This window comes from Odocoileus virginianus, chromosome 7, assembly GCF_023699985.2.
Source record: "Odocoileus virginianus isolate 20LAN1187 ecotype Illinois chromosome 7, Ovbor_1.2, whole genome shotgun sequence".
Lineage (NCBI taxonomy): Eukaryota > Metazoa > Chordata > Mammalia > Artiodactyla > Cervidae > Odocoileus > Odocoileus virginianus.
Genome location: NC_069680.1, coordinates 44,446,870 through 44,463,054, shown reverse-complemented (window position 1 = coordinate 44,463,054; position 16,185 = coordinate 44,446,870). Strand labels below are relative to the sequence as shown.

The 16,185-nt window shown below is 34.9% G+C and overlaps 1 protein-coding gene across 8 annotated transcripts in view; it reads right to left on the bottom strand.

Annotated features, from left to right (window-relative positions):
* The window catches only part of KIF20B (kinesin family member 20B), a 79,697-nt gene that overhangs the window by 19,913 nt on the left and 43,599 nt on the right, over nt 1-16,185 (bottom strand). For all 8 annotated transcript variants that reach the window (XM_070470622.1, XM_070470623.1, XM_070470620.1 and 5 more), the window contains 4 exons: nt 12,379-13,615; nt 11,900-12,038; nt 8,001-8,120; nt 5,966-6,026 (listed from right to left, as the gene is read on the bottom strand). In XM_070470622.1, the coding sequence (XP_070326723.1) occupies nt 5,966-6,026; nt 8,001-8,120; nt 11,900-12,038; nt 12,379-13,615 (1,557 nt within the window). The remainder of the gene's footprint in view (nt 1-5,965; nt 6,027-8,000; nt 8,121-11,899; nt 12,039-12,378; nt 13,616-16,185) is intronic.

Here is a 16,185-nt window from a genome sequence, read left to right as displayed (position 1 = left end):
GCATGCTCTGATTGCTCTCATGACCAGCTATTTCCCTGTTTCTCCCTCTCCGTGGACCTCCCGATTCCCTAGGACACAACAATATTGAAATTAATCCAATTAATAACATTACAGAGGCCTTCAAGTGTTCAAGTGAAAGGAGGTGTTTAAGGAGAGTCACATAACTCTCACTTTAAATCAAAAGCTAGAAATGAAATGATTATGTAAGGAAGGCATATCAAAAGCTGAGACTAGCCAAAAGCTAGGCCTCTCGTTCCAAACACTCAAGTTACGACTGCAAACTAAAGTTCTTCAAGAGACTTTAAAGTCCTACCCTGGTGAATATTCAAATGATAACAAAGCGAAACAGACTTACTGATGATATAGAGAAACTTTCAGTGGCCTGGATATAGAAATCAAAAATAACCACAGCTTAATTTAGAGCAAAGCTCTAATTCTTTCCATTCCATGAATGCTGAGAAGTGAGGAAGTTGCAGAAGGAAAGTTTCAAGCTAGCAAAGGTTAGTTCCTGAGGTTCAAGGAAAGAAGCTGTCTCCAAAACATAAAAGTGCAAGGTGAAGCAGCCAAGTGCTGACGTAGAAGGTGCTGCCAGTTATCCAGAATATATGACTAAACTGCTGCAATCTAATGATAAAACTTGAACAGACAACGAGTTGCTTCTTAAGGATAAGCAAAGAAAGTGGTTTCTTGAGATGGAATCTATTCTGAGTGAAAAATGTTGAAATGACAACAAAGGATTCAGAATATTACATAAACTGAGTTTATGTAATGTAAAGCAGTGGCAGAGTCTAAGAGGCTTGACTCTTAATTCTGAAAAAATTCTACTGTGGGTAAATAGGCATCAAACAGCAGAGCATGCTACAGAGAAATTGTTTATGAAAGGAAGGTCAACTGATGCGGCCAATTTCCTCATTGTCTTACTTTAAGAAATTGCCACAGCAACCCCAATCTTCAGCAACCACTACTCTGTTCAGTCAGCAGTCTTCAGCATCAACATAAGGCCCTACTCTATCAGCAAAAAGATTACAGCTCCCTGAAAGCTCTGATGATGGTTAGCATTTTTTAGCAATAAAGTATTTTTTAATTAGGTGTAAGGACTGTTTTTTTAAACATAATACTACTATGTCTTAATCTGGAAAAGGTAAAGAAACAGATTCTCCCCTAAAGCAACCAGAAGGAACACAGTTTGCAGATATCTTGATTTTAGCCTTATCAGACCTTTTCCAGACTTCTGACCTCCAGAGTTGTAAGGTAACATATTTGCATTGTTTTAAGCCATTTAACTATGTGCATGGGTGCTAAGGGCTTCCCTGGTGGCTCAGACTGTCAAGAATCTGCCTGCAATGCAGGAGACCTGGTTCGATCCTTGGGTTGCGAAGATCCCCTGGAGGAGGGCATGGCAACCCACTCCAGTATTCTTGCCTGCAGAATGTCATGGAGAGGAGCCTGGTAGGCTCTATAGTCCACAAGGTCACGAAGAGTTAGACGTGACTGAAGTGATTTAGCACGCATGCACAGGACCAAATCTGAAACATCTCTGAGGTACACCAGTACTAATAAACACATATATTGGGGTTTAGAAAAAACCTTATTTGACAAATTTCACTGTTAATATTCTTAAACCAAAACTAAAACTGAAATTTTTACCTCCTTAAAACAATAAATTCTCAATCCCAAATTTACTATTTTGAAAATCTCAAGTAATTATTTTTTCTAGAAAAAATTTCAAAGCAAAATATTTACTTCTAGTGTTTTTTAAACCAGCTCCTCAGGAACAACTGTGCTATTATAACCTTACTAAAACTGTTTCTGGCCCTTGAAAAAATGACTAAAATAATGGATTATAAATAATTCGAATCCTACCTGAAAGAGATAAGGAGGAAAGACTGGCTTATTGTCTTTGGTGACACAGTACCAGGGCTCACTTCCCACACCTCTTACCAAGACTACTATTCATGTCAGAGGTGATGAATCTATAAATGCATAGCTCAAACTCAGAGCACTAAAAGTAACACAAATATCTAAAGATGGCCCCCCTAAAACTCTTACTATAAAGCAAGCTTAAAACAAAACAATGAGAAAATATCTTGAGTAATTTTCAGTATTTCTGTTCATTGATATATGCCACCAGGAGAATTAATGAAACAGAATTCTTTCTTAGGATCAAAGAAGTACTGGTATTCTACCCCAAACTCTTCCTTTGAAAAAGCATGATATGCAAATATACTGACTATATAGTTAATCACAATTTTATTCAAATAATCTGTTCGTACATCCTATCATCTGCTCTAAATTAGAGGGTTCAAAAGAAGGAATTTAAGTATCTAGATAGCAATCAGTAAAGTCCCAAGACACCAATGATAACTTCACTAATGGCTATCCATCTATTGTGAAAGGTAGAAACAGTAAAAGAAAAGGTATTTACATTGATCATAGCCTCCAATAACTGAACTTTATTTCAAGAAAAGAATCGAGAAATACACAACAAATAAAACACAAAATAAAACAAAAGGACAGGAACTAGATACTTCATCAAAGCTACCTAAAGACAGCTATCAACTAACATAGCTAAATAAATGACTGGCAGACAATCAATCAATCAAGTGTTTAACATTCAGGGGAGAGGATCACTGAAAGCTATATGATGTCCTGGCAAGGCTTCAGGAGGAAAAGCTTAAGCATAATGTTCGAGAACAGGTTGGTTGTGCAAAGAAGGGACATAGCACCAACTTGTGAAAGAAATGACATACAAATGTCATGTAAAACTCTGGATTAGAAATACTCAGTGATTGGGAATTTCACAGCAGTTCAGTGGTTAAGATATGGCGCTCTCACTGCCAGGGCCCCGGGGTTAGATCCCTAGTCAGGGAACTAGATACCACATTCCACAACTAAGAGTAGGCATGTCACAACTAAAGATCCCAAGTGCCACAGCTAAGACCCAGGGCAGCCAAATAAATTATTATTTTTTTACTAAAGTGAGAGAATTCACACTTCTCAATATCAAATCTCACTAAAAGGTAAGTAACAATACTGTATGGTACTAGCATTAAGGACTGACATATAAAACAATGAAAGAGCTAAGAGTTAGAAGATAAATCCTTACATTTATGGTCAACTGATTCTCAACAACGATGCAAAACAATGCAACAGGAGAAAGAATAGTCTTTTCAACAAATGGTGCTGTGACAACTGGATCTCCAAATGAAAAAGAATTAAGTTAGACATCTACCTTACATAATATACAAAATTACACTCAGATTAACTCAAAAATGAATCAAAGACCTAAATACAAGAGCCAAAAACTATAAAACCCTTAGAAGAAAACCTAGGTAACTTCAGATTAGGCAACAGGTTTTTTAGACATGATACCTAAAGCATAAGCAATCAAAACATGACAGGTAACATCAAGATGAAAAACTTTCACTTTGTAAACATTGTAAAGCAACTATACTCCAATAAAAATTAACTTAAAAAATTAAAAACTTTTATCTATCAAAGGACACTATCCAGGAAGTGAAAAACCACCCACAGAATAGGAGAAAACATTTACCTGATAAGGGTCTAGAATCCAGAAAACATCAAAATCACAACTCCACACCCACACACAAAAAACAAGTGGGGGGAGGGGGCAAACAACCCAATTGAATTGTTTGAGGGAACAAGAGGGGGCAATTTTTGCCCAAAACAGGCAAAGCACATTAAGGACATTAACAGACATTTCTGCAAAGAAGATATATGAATGGCCAATAGCAGAAGACAAGATGCTCAATATTACTAGGAAATGCAAATCAAAACAACAAATAGGAATTACCGGGTCGTCCAATGGTTAAGAATCTGCCTTGCAATTCCGGGGATATGGTTTCAATCCCTGGTCAGGAAACTAAGATCCTACATGCTGTGCACCAACTAAGTCCACGTGTCTAAACTACGAAGCCTGTTCTGTGGAGCCTGTGCCCACAACTAGAGAAGCTGTGTGCCAGAACAAAAGATCTCAAAGACACAATGAAGATCCCACGGACCACAACTAAGACTTGCTGCAGCTGAATAAATAAGTGAACCAAAATGACATACTCCTTTATACCCACCACGATGTGAGGGGAAAAAACTATTTCTACTCCGTGTGAATATGACCTTACTAGGAAAAAGAGGCTGTGCAGAGGTAATCAAGTTCAGAATAAGGTCATACTGGATTAGCGTGCCTGAATGCAAAGTTGCTTCAGTCATGTCCAACTCTTTGCGACCCCGTGAACTGCAGTCCACCAGGCTCCTCTGTCCATGAGATTCTCCAGGCAAGAATACTGGAGTGGGTTGCTCCAGTGGGAAGTCTCAGGGGATCTTCCCAACCCACAGGTGGAGCCCACGTCTCCTGCATTGCAGGTGGATTCTTAATAGCTGAGCCACTGGGGAACTCCTGCTACTGGATTACAGTGGGCCCTAAATTCAACATAATTGGTGTCCTTGTAAGAAAAGGGAAGTTTGTATGGCAACAGATAGGGAGAAGAAACACACTCAGAGGGAAGATGTCTATGTTAAGACAAAAGCAGAAGCTGGAGTTCTGGTGGAAGCATGAATGGAGAGTGATCGCTAATCAGTACAGCATTTCTTTCTAGGGTGATGAAAACGCTCTGGAATTACATAGTGGTAGTGGCTGTACAAGTTTGTGAATATACTAAAAGCTACCAATACTGTACACTTTTAAAGGGTAAATTTTATGGTTTGTGTATCTCAATTTAAAAAACTCAGTAAGATACCTAGGTAAATGGCATTCAGTATTTAAATAGAACTTTAGAAGCCAGGGAAACCCTTAAGAGCTAAAAATGTACTTTTCTGCTTGTCAGAGAATGTCTAACACAAAGTTAAAATCACGAAGGTGAAGGAACTCAACAGTGAAAACAAAGAGAAAAAAGATAATGATGCCTTATTCAAGAAATTTGTCACAGTGGCTAAGGTCCATTCTGAGAGAAAGGCAGTAACCAGAAGAATAGATCACAAAAGCCAAGGTAAAAGAGTTTCAAAAAGGGGGAAGCTACACATCACCTTTATACTAGAAAAAATACTCTTACACATCACCTTTATACTAGAAAAAATACTCTTACACATCACCTTTATACTAGAAAAAATACTCTTACACATCACCTTTATACTAGAAAAAATACTCTTACACATCACCTTTATACTAGAAAAAATACTCTTACACATCACCTTTATACTAGAAAAAATACTCTTACACATCACCTTTATACTAGAAAAAATACTCTTACACATCACCTTTATACTAGAAAAAATACTCTTACACATCACCTTTATACTAGAAAAAATACTCTTACACAAGTACTACTACTTAAAAAAAACATGAGAGAAAGTGAGTTGACAAATAATTAAAAAATAAAGGAAAGGACGGGTTGCAAAAACCAAAAAGATCTGAAACTATGCAGGTTACAAGTGGTCTGGATTAAAGTTTAGAGAGAATGGAGAAGATGGAAGATTAAGAGTACTCAAAATGGGCCTACACCACACATCTCAATATGTGGCCAAGAAATAAAATAGTAAAATATGAAAGAAACTATATTCTGGTTCAAAGAATGTTTTATAGAATAGCCAAGATCTATTCACACCTGCCAACAATGACAAAGGGGCCAAAGTAAAGGAAAATTCCAAAACTATTACAGAAATATGAGATGGTTATGGGACAATGGCCTAAAAGGGTGGGAGAAAATAAGATTCTGTAGGGACATGTATTTTCACATCCAAGTTACTGATCCAAGTTAATTCCTCTTCACTGATAAACTTCAGGGTGGTAAGTTACTCTTGAGAATCAATGCTTTTCTCTTTTGATAAAGTTACATTTTATGTTGCCCTTATTTCACTTCAGAATTTTCAAAGGAAAATGATGAACCAATTGTTATTCTAGCTACTTATTTTGCAGTCTTTTTAGTACTGCAAGAAGAGGTTTGTTTCTGACCTTTGCACACTCTCTCATACTGTTGTATAGCTTCTTCCGCTTTTTGATTATTTAACTGCTCCTGCAAATGAAAGAATATGAAATGCAAATGAAACTTAATCATACGCCAATATTTAATAGTGGGACTTGAACAGGGTTTATTATTAACTTTGAAATCTATCTCCATGAAGGCTAAGAGTCTGAAGCTCCTAAGTTTGTTTCACCTCAGAGTAAAGGGTAGGGTGAGAGTGATAATAGGAAAAAATAAAACAAAAATACACCCCCCCCAACTTTATACCTTTAATCTACCTCAAAAATGCCAAATCATTTTCTTCACTCAACATTTTAAGCTAGCATGTATGTTCTCTTACACAACACAAAAAGCATAAAGGGTAAGAAATATATTTAATATGGGAACAACAAAGTAAACCATAAATAAATTCCTTATCAAGTAAACTCAAGACGCAGAAAAAATTTAGCCCCCACATCCCCTATATGTAGAAAGTAGCTGGAAGGTTTGAAAAAGATGCAACATTACTTTATGGACACTGGAAATCCTTCAATTTTAGTTTTAACCCGTCTGGTAATCTAACCTTCCATCTAGAGCTCGAAGGATGGTGAAGAGACAATGAAAGAAAACGAGGGAGGAACTACAGAGGTGGATGGACAGAGATGGATGGAACACAGAATGGCAAAGGTTGACGGACAGGGACAAAACAGACCGGAAACAGCACTACAGAGATGGACCCGCAGAAGGGAAACAGAGAACCAAGGAGGTGGGCGGGCAGGACGGAACCAGGCGGAGAATGACAGAGGTAGACAGAGAATGACAGAAGCAGACAGATGGAAAGCGACTGAGGTGGATGCAGAATGATGCAGGTAGCACTGACACGACTGAAACAGAGAGAGAACAAGGAAGGTGGACAGAAACAGGCAGAGAATGGTGGAAGTGGGTGACCAGAGACCGAAACGCTGAGGACAACACAGGCTTACAGAACGATGGAGGTGGTCAGACAGGACAGAAGCAGATGGAGAGTGACAGAGGTAGACAGACGGGGACGGAAATAGATGGAAAATGACAGCGGCGGTCCAAGGTAGTCCAGCAGTGAGGGAAAGAACCTAGTCGGTGTCTGGCTACATAAGGGCACACTATAAACAAAATTTCCATCTGTCTTGACACCTCACCATTCCTTTGGATTGATGCTCAAATCATTTATCACCAAATACTCATAGCTGTTCCTCAAAGTCCCCTAAAGATCCCTAGGGTGTTGGAATCATGAAATAATTGTCTTCTCGAAAGTAGGATTTTAACAGTTTTTTTTCTTCCTAAAGGCCTCCAAACATCTCCTGAAAACATGACTCTTGTTCTGCAGGTGTCAGGGAACATGAAGGCGGACTAACAGAGCCCCCTGAAACGGGGCTCCCAACGCCTCGGAATCTCCCCTAAACCTGGGGCTGAGATGCCCTTCCCCGACAGCAAATGCAAACAAATCTCTGGAGCAATCCCAGCTGTTATAGGCACCTTGACCAGACACTGGGCTGGGTTTACCACCTAAGACTCCTGAGCTGTGATAAACATTTTAAGGCAGGATAAGGAAAAAAGAAAATTTTACAAGCATAAAATTCTCTGTGCCCACCTCCTACCCTATTTTAACTGTGCATTATGCACTGGCATTAACCCCTGCTTAGAAGACACAGGAATGCCTGCTGGATGGTAAAAAGCTATTTTCTCCTGGTGCCAGCAAGGTAACTCCTTAGGAGATAACCTTCCTTCTTATCATGAAAGGGGCCATGATTACCCCCTACTCATATCTGAGTACTGTAAACTGTCAACAATATATCATTTGATGTATAATCCTTTGTCTCAAAAAGTATGCAACTTTGCTTTGACCTCTAATGGGTGGAATAGTCCTAAGAGCTTTCTGAAAGACTGTCTCCCAGGTTATAATCCTCAGATTATCCATTTTTTACTTTAAAAAACATATATACATTTAACTAAACACTAAAATATACCAGCAGAGTCTATTTAAATCATATTTAAAAACAAAACTGTTACCTGAAGTTGCTGAATGGTTCGCTGTTTCATATCTATTTCCTGAGAACACTGGTTTTTCTTTTTCTCCAGTTCATTAATTTTAATCCTCAACAATTTCTCCTCATCACGCATTACAGAGACCTACAAAGTAATAAATCAAATTAAGTATTTCTAAAAATACTAATTGCTTTGTTGTTTAAAATTTAAGGCCACTGTTTCAAAGATTAATGTCCTTTTTAAGAGCATTAGAAAGATTACACATCCTAACATACATGATGTAGCTCAAATTATCAGAATCTCAAACTCTGCAAATGCTCCCAAAAAAGACTCAGAATAGTCCCATGCATGCAGGAGGGAAATCATTATCATGGAAAAATCAATAGAGATACTCCAGGGGAAAAATACTGACTCTGATTTCCAAGATTTATTAAGTAATATGATCCAGTAACACAAGAAATGACTTAACAGCTAATAATGGCATGTAGAGGATGAAAATAGAACAATTACAAGATCAAAAGTTACCCATGCAAGGGAAGGTCAATTGATTTTTGGTGTTACGGGTAACTTAATCCTACAAACCTATTAAAGAAATCAAAAAGCACTTTGAGTTAGTATGCAAATCTTAAAGGAAAAGAGGGGAGAAGGAGGGAGGGGAGAGAAGGGAAAGGGATAAGTAGAGAAAACATGTAATCAAAGTACACCTTTAGGCCAATTTTCAAGATACCTAGGGATCTCACAAACCGAAGGAAATTAACTGAACAAAATCCCCCTTCATAAAAATTATGGAGATACCATAATAATAGTAGTTCTTTGGTTTCAGGTGAATTTTTACATTTCTTTTTAGGCTTCCTGTATGTTCCAAAATTACTACAATAAACATATATTCCTTTTATAATCATACATTAATAAGGTTAATTTTATATCTTATTTTGCTCAAAAACAAGAGACTTCCACTAATAAACACCATCTTCATCAATTTTACAGACATAAACTGTCTGCCAATAATACAGAGACTATGTATTGCACCAAGATGCACATAAGGACTGCTTCAGTTTCCATCCTGGCTCTAACACTGGACAAGTTATCTCTCTCAATGCCTGTCTCCCTAGTCATGAAATGGAAGCTAAAAATAGTCCCTATGCCTAACATTTGTATGAAAATTAAATGAGATGATACATGTAAACTCAGAACAACCAATCCAGAGTAAGCTTCTATTATTATTAGCATTAACATTATACATTGCTTATTTTGAAAGACAGAAAACACTCTTAATTCTCGCCCTTAGGGTAATACTAGTCAACTGCACAATAAAACATTACTCAAAAAGAGATACCACCTAAAGCTATGAAAAAAAAAATCTTAAAATTAGAAAAAATTTTAAAAGCAGTATTTATATATAGCTGATCCCATTTATAAAAATAAAAACACACAAACACATAGAGTAACTATTTTACATATATGGATATGGAAGGTATCTACCAAATCATAGTGGGAGCTTCTCCTTACCAGTACAGGCCTAATAGTCATGAAAATTATAATTTATTTGATCAAAAAGTTTATACCCAGATTCTTTTCATTCATTTTTAATTTTACATTAATGCTGTATTATTGTGAGCTTTATTATGCTACATTAAAAATTATTCAAGGACTTCAAATGCTGGATAAAAAAGTTTTAAATCTTTTGAAAAGTACTGAGAAACTAACAAAAACATAAATAAATATCAAGATAACAAAAAATTAAGTGAAAAAATAATCACAAAAATAAGTGTAACATTGACTGGCTTTTATTTTGAGGACATTCACAGAAAGAGAAGGCCTGACTTTCAACAAGTAAGCTAGAAGGTAGCTGCAATGTATTTTATAGGAGTCAGAACCAAGGACTTCCCTGGTGGGAAGTGGTGAACAATTACTGGTGGGAATTAGAGAAAGCTCGTGCAGCAACGAAGACTCTCAACAGCCAAAAATAAATAAATAAACCAAAATTTAAAAACAAAGAATCAGACATAAGAATAAAGAAATCCAACATAATAATTTTTACAAGTACAGCAAAATTAAAAGAAAATATGAATGAATGTATTTCAGAGTGAAAACAAGAACAGACATTTAGTGATAAAAACAGACACTGAGAGGAACACAACTTAAAACCATAAGATACCCCTTTACCTCCTGACCCAACAATTCGACCCCATGCTCTACAAATTCTTGTACATGCATACCTAGGGCGTGTTTAAAATAGAATCACTCTTTCTTCTAAGAGCAAAGAACGAAAACAATGTAAATGGGTCAAGAGAATAGATAACTAAATTGTACAGTTACACACTTTGGAATATTACACAGCAGTGAAAGTGATTAACTATAACCATACAAAAACAACTCTCAGGAATATGATGTGGATGTCTCAGAACACAATGTGTAGAAATAAAAATATATATATATAGCTTAACTTACATTTTTAACAGATCTAAAAAAAGACAAATATAAAACATTCATTATAGTAACTTTATTGGGGATAGGAAACAAAAAATGGATGAGACCCACAAACAACTGCTGTGTGAATAGTCTTCAGACATTAGAATTTAAGTATTCTTTTGTAACTAACTGTAAGGAATGAAAAATATTTAAAATTATTTCAACTTTTAAAAAAGTCTTAATTATGATACAAAGTATAGCAGTCATAAAAGAAAAATAAATTGCTCCAAGGGAAAAAAGCACCATAATCAAAATCAAGAAAAATGGCAACATAGGGGTCAGGTGCAGGGGTTATCCACAATTAATATCCTTAAAAAGTTACTTTCCTAAATATATAGTAAGCTACCATAAAGCAATAACAATAAAAAAAATAATAACCTAAATTAAAACAAAGAATACGAATACTCAGACCACAGGAGGAAAAACAAATAAATTGTAAACCAAAAAAATGTTCATTCTAATTAAAGATATGCAAGTTAGAATTATAGTTGAGATATACTATTTACATGTCAAGTTAGCAGATATCAAAGAAATACTGATAAAATACCACTTTGTGGATAAGAGTATAGAGAAAAATACTTTCTTATACATTAGTTCTGGTGAGTAAATTGGCATAATCTCTAAAAAGCATAATAAATATCAAAATGTACAAACCAATGACTCATAAATTCCACTTTTAGGAATTTATTTCACAGGAAGACCTATAAAAGTTCAAAATGACATCACTGCATCAGTAACTGGAAATTAATTGTTCAATGATAGGAGACTCATTAACCATAAATACATGTTCCTAGTCATTAAAAAAGTCATCTGGAAACTCTTTATATCTTGAGATGGAGAGACAGTCAAGATACACTATGTGAAAAAAACAAGGTTCACATAGTATTTATTGGAGGTTTCCATTTTTTAACAGGAAGAGAAGAAAGGAACAACCGAGGAAGAGGGAGAAGTGAAGAAAAAAAAATTACTGGTAACATTTGATTCCTTGGTGGGAAACTTGAGGGCAGTTTTTCCCCTCACTATATATACTTTCATGTGTTTTAAATTTGGAACCATGTGAACGTATTTCCTATTTTTAAAATCAAATTATTAAAAAAAATTTAAAAAATCAAATTATAACAAAAACTTGTTACAACTGCACTACATACTCTCCTACATACAATCTGTAAACAAAAGTTTACTTTTTACTTTTTGGGGGACTTGAGCTTAGTCCTTAAAAGAAAAAAAAAAGGTTCTAGTCTTATATAAGGCACATATTTTTCTTACTATTAGACATTCTTAAGTTTGTTTAAGCTGACTAAATTTTCTGTGAAATAACAGTTCTCATCATTTAAAAAAAAATTACAGAGTTGACAAATGTTCCGGTCAATACCAAAATTAGTGTCTAAACATGATATATAAGGAAAACAATCATTATCGTTTAAATTGGCCACACTTTTCAAATAACTAACCTCTTTCTGTACTTGCTCAATCTGCTTTCTGGCATCAGCCAGTTTCTCTTTCAGCTCAGCATAATCTTCTTCCTTCCTCTGAAGATCAGCTTTCAGATTCTGAGTAAGAGTAGTGCTTGCAGAGAGCTCCTCTTTCAACCTAAAAATCACAAATCACTTTCCTATAGTGATATATCACTAATCACTTAGGATCATATGTGTGACTAGTCATCTACAAAATTAGATCTTTTCACAAATTTGGAATGTCCACAGCATGAATGAGTACTTCAAGGAGGATTTCAGAAGATTTTATAAACAGAATTCTGCATGTAAATAACATTCAGTCCCAAAGGTTTACACAAAGTTCAAGTTCTTCTCTCAACATACATGCTATATTTAACCAGATTAAGTTATGCCCACGTAAATGCTTTAAAAGCTATGTAGAAAAATCAATAAAAGAAATGCAAATTTTTAAAACCTTTTAATAACTTTTAGCTTACTTTTCTGTTTCTTGCCAGCTTGTTTCCTTTTCTTCTTCCTTTAATTGAAGTGAATGCTTAGCATCTTGCAAATTTTTTGTTAATTGCGTGATTTCTTCTTTCAATTTGACTTCCCTTTCACTTAAATCTCTGGCATTTTGGATAGAATCTTTAAGATATGCTTGACATTCATTCAGATCTCTTTCTTGCTTTAAAATGATAGATTCCTTTTCCATAATTTCTTGTTCTAACTTGGCTGAATGGCTACATTCATCTTTCTGAGTTTCTAACACTGCTTCAAGTTCCTTTATTTTCACCTTATAGCAAGTAACATCTTGCATAAGTTCTGAAAGTGCTCTCTTTCCTTCCACTACATGCTGTACTTCAATATCAAGACTAACGTTTTTTTCTTGCAATTCTTCCTTCAGCTGCTGTATGAGACTATCTTTTTCTTTTAGTAACTCATCTTGATTTTTCTTCTCCCTCTCCTCTATTTTTAGTCTATTGTTTTCATCTGTACAGTCTTTTACTTCTGCCTGTAATTTTTCAATTTGTTGCTGCAGTTCCTCAATCCGACGGGTTTTTGTGGAGGAAGTCTTTACAATCTCCTTACATTCTTCCCAAATGGCTTCAACAGCAGCGTGGAAAGACCTTTCCCCACCAAGTTCCTGAATACCACGCTCGCTAACCTGCTTACTTATCAGATAATCAGTATCCAAATGATGTAAGTGTGTATTCGGCAGATTATCTTCTTGAGAACCACTGGACAGATCCCTGAGATTGAGTAAATCTGCGCTTGCGATCTGAGGAATTGAATCAAGTCTACGCAGTTCATCTATTTTTGCTTGCATTAATTTTATTTGGGAAACATTATTTGTGATGTTTCTTCTAGCAGTTTCTATCTCTTCTGACAATTTCATGATCCTTTCCTTCTGTTCTTGATTTATACTTTTCTGTACATGTAATTCAGAAATCACATTGTCATAACTCAACTGAATTTGTTGGACCTCTATACTAAAACCTAAACTTTTTTTTTCAGAAGAAGAAAGTTCCTGCTGCAAACTAACAATCTGTTTATTTAATTCTGTTTTTTCTTCCTTTTCATTTTTAAGTTCATTCTCAATGGTGAGCAAACGTGTTTTTAACTTTTCATTATTTTCCTGTAGAACTCTAATGTTTTCCTCATCTGAAATGCTCTCTTGCATTTCTTCACTTTTCTTTTGGTCTTCAGTGATAGTTGGACTAGCATGTGTAAGTCCTTTAAAAATTAAAAAAAATATATTATTAATCTGGCAAACCTCAATACAATCAAAAAGTTACCATATAAGCCAATATTCAAACATATGAAACATAGGAAAACAAACAATGAAAAACAGAGATAAGCTATTGAGTTAAAAAAGAAAAATCAGGTTGCAAAACATACATAGTATAAACCCGATTATGTAAAAATCATAGTTCCATTAAGTCACAGCAGAGTTATTAGCAAAGGATGTACAAGAAAATACTGGCAGCTACTTCTGAGTGTGATTACCAGTTACTTCTACTTTCTTTTTATAGCTTTTAATGCTATTTGAATTGTTTACCACAAATCTTTAATATTACTATGAGATAGAGCTTAGAGAATCACACCCTAAGGCCAACTAAAGAACAGTTTAAAAGTACAATTATACTATAGGCATAGTAAATCAGTGATTTACAAACTGAGTGCCTTACACTTTCAGAGCGGAAATTAGGAGAAAAATGGTTAAACTTCTGCTAAGTCTGATGGAGTCTTACCTTTACTAGTTGCATAACTGTCAATAAACTGTTTGATCCCATGGCTGTTTCCCCAAATATAAAATGGAAATAATGGATCACCTATCTCAGAGTTATTGTGAAGATCAAGAAAATAAATGAACTTGGAACACTGTGTTTGGGATATAGTTAGATATTATTAGAAACTGAAAATCTGTACAGAAGAGCTCAGCCAGTTAAAAATTAAGAAATGTTTGTCTTTTTCAGGCTTAATCCCTACATTTCAAAAATAGGATATTTCTCTCTGCCCTGCTTTCTACAGGATAGTGTTAAGAGGGCCAAATAAATTAATATATAATGTATCTTAAAGCATTTCCTAAATGTTATGTAAGTACAAGAACTTTAACAAATACAGTCGATATAAATTAAATTAAACTGTGTCCAAAGGATGCACTATTAGCTGAAAGTTAATTCTTAATATTTATGTTGACAAAATAAATCATCTCACACAACTGTCCAATATAAATTATGTTCAAATTTTTCTCACAGATTGCATGATTCTTGAAACATAATTCTCAATTCTCCAGATATACAAATTTATCTTTTTATATTTTCATACAATTTCCATTATGATAATAACTGATCTGATGAGTGTCTCATATCCTAGGAAAATTAATTCAAAACGTAAGAATCTGAACCTTTGGTTTTTAAATTTTTTTCCTATTCTATTTCACTTCATGGTTTGATGTTTGTATGTGTGAGTTTTATACACAACGTGACTATAATACAATTTATATGTAGTTTTTACACAATACTGTACTGATCAACTCAACATGTCTTTTTGACCTTCATGCATTCCCCCAACTGGCCATTTATCTGTCAATTTCACCTATATTTTTATTTGGCAGTCTCACTAAGCACATTAAGAATCAAATTCCTGCTTAGAGGTGCCAGGTACAATATGAAATCCATAAACGCAGAAGGCAGTCATAAGGAAGAAGTGGATTGAAATTCTCCAAAAAATCTATTACTTTCAGTTGGTAACTGTCCGAAGAATCTTTAAAAGGTATATTTTATAGCTGTCTTTTTAATAAGTGCCACCATATTATCCTATGAATCTGAGTATATCATTTTATATTGAAATACTATATATACTTGTTGCTCTCATCTATTATATTCCAAATTTCCTGACAGAAGACTCTCTGTGTCGAATGCATCTTTACACACTTGAACAATAATCCTAAATGAATTATTTTTGACATTTAGCTATGTTGCTTATGTTCTCCTTTTCTATCTCTAAGACATATCACTGGATCAGAAAAACACAATTTTTGTAATCAATCACCTACTCCAGTTCTAGATTACATGCAAATTTATAATCTAACATGCCCCAGTTATATTAACTCAGTTACTGTGGTGTAATTTTATGTTTTAAATTTTAAGGTTTTATCTTTACAGTATCTTTTTTACAATAGTGATTCTCTAGTTTTAGAGAGTGAGCAAGAGAGCTCAGAATGTAGATTCCAAACAAATATCAAACATACTGATTTGGTAAATATGGAATGTATTGTACATGCAAACACTTTGACAGTACATACACAATGATCCAGGCACTTATCTGACACCCCTGTAATACATTCGGGATCTAAACATAGTTTGCTTCATTACAAAGCCCCTATCTGGCAGCCCGGCTACATGTAATTGTTCCGTAAGAGATAAATATCAAATCTCACACAGCAATGAGATTCAAGCCCTTAAATTCTTCCCCCTGCTGTGGCAGGCTCTTGGGGATCTAGATAAGAGACATTAGTACCCAATCTAAAGAATCTGTTCAATTAAGAAGGCATCTTTAAGATCACAAAAAGCTCTTTAAAATTAATACAATCCTACATACAAACAGTATGCACAGCACAAGAATAAGTCAACAAAATGCAAAGGCAACCTGTGGAATAGAAGAAAATATTTGCAAACCATTTGTCCGGTAGGACAAGGAATTAATGTCCAAAATATATAGGAAACTTACACAACTCAACAGCCAAAAACTCAAGCAATTCAATTAAAAAATTGACAGAGAAGCCAGATATTTTTCCAAAA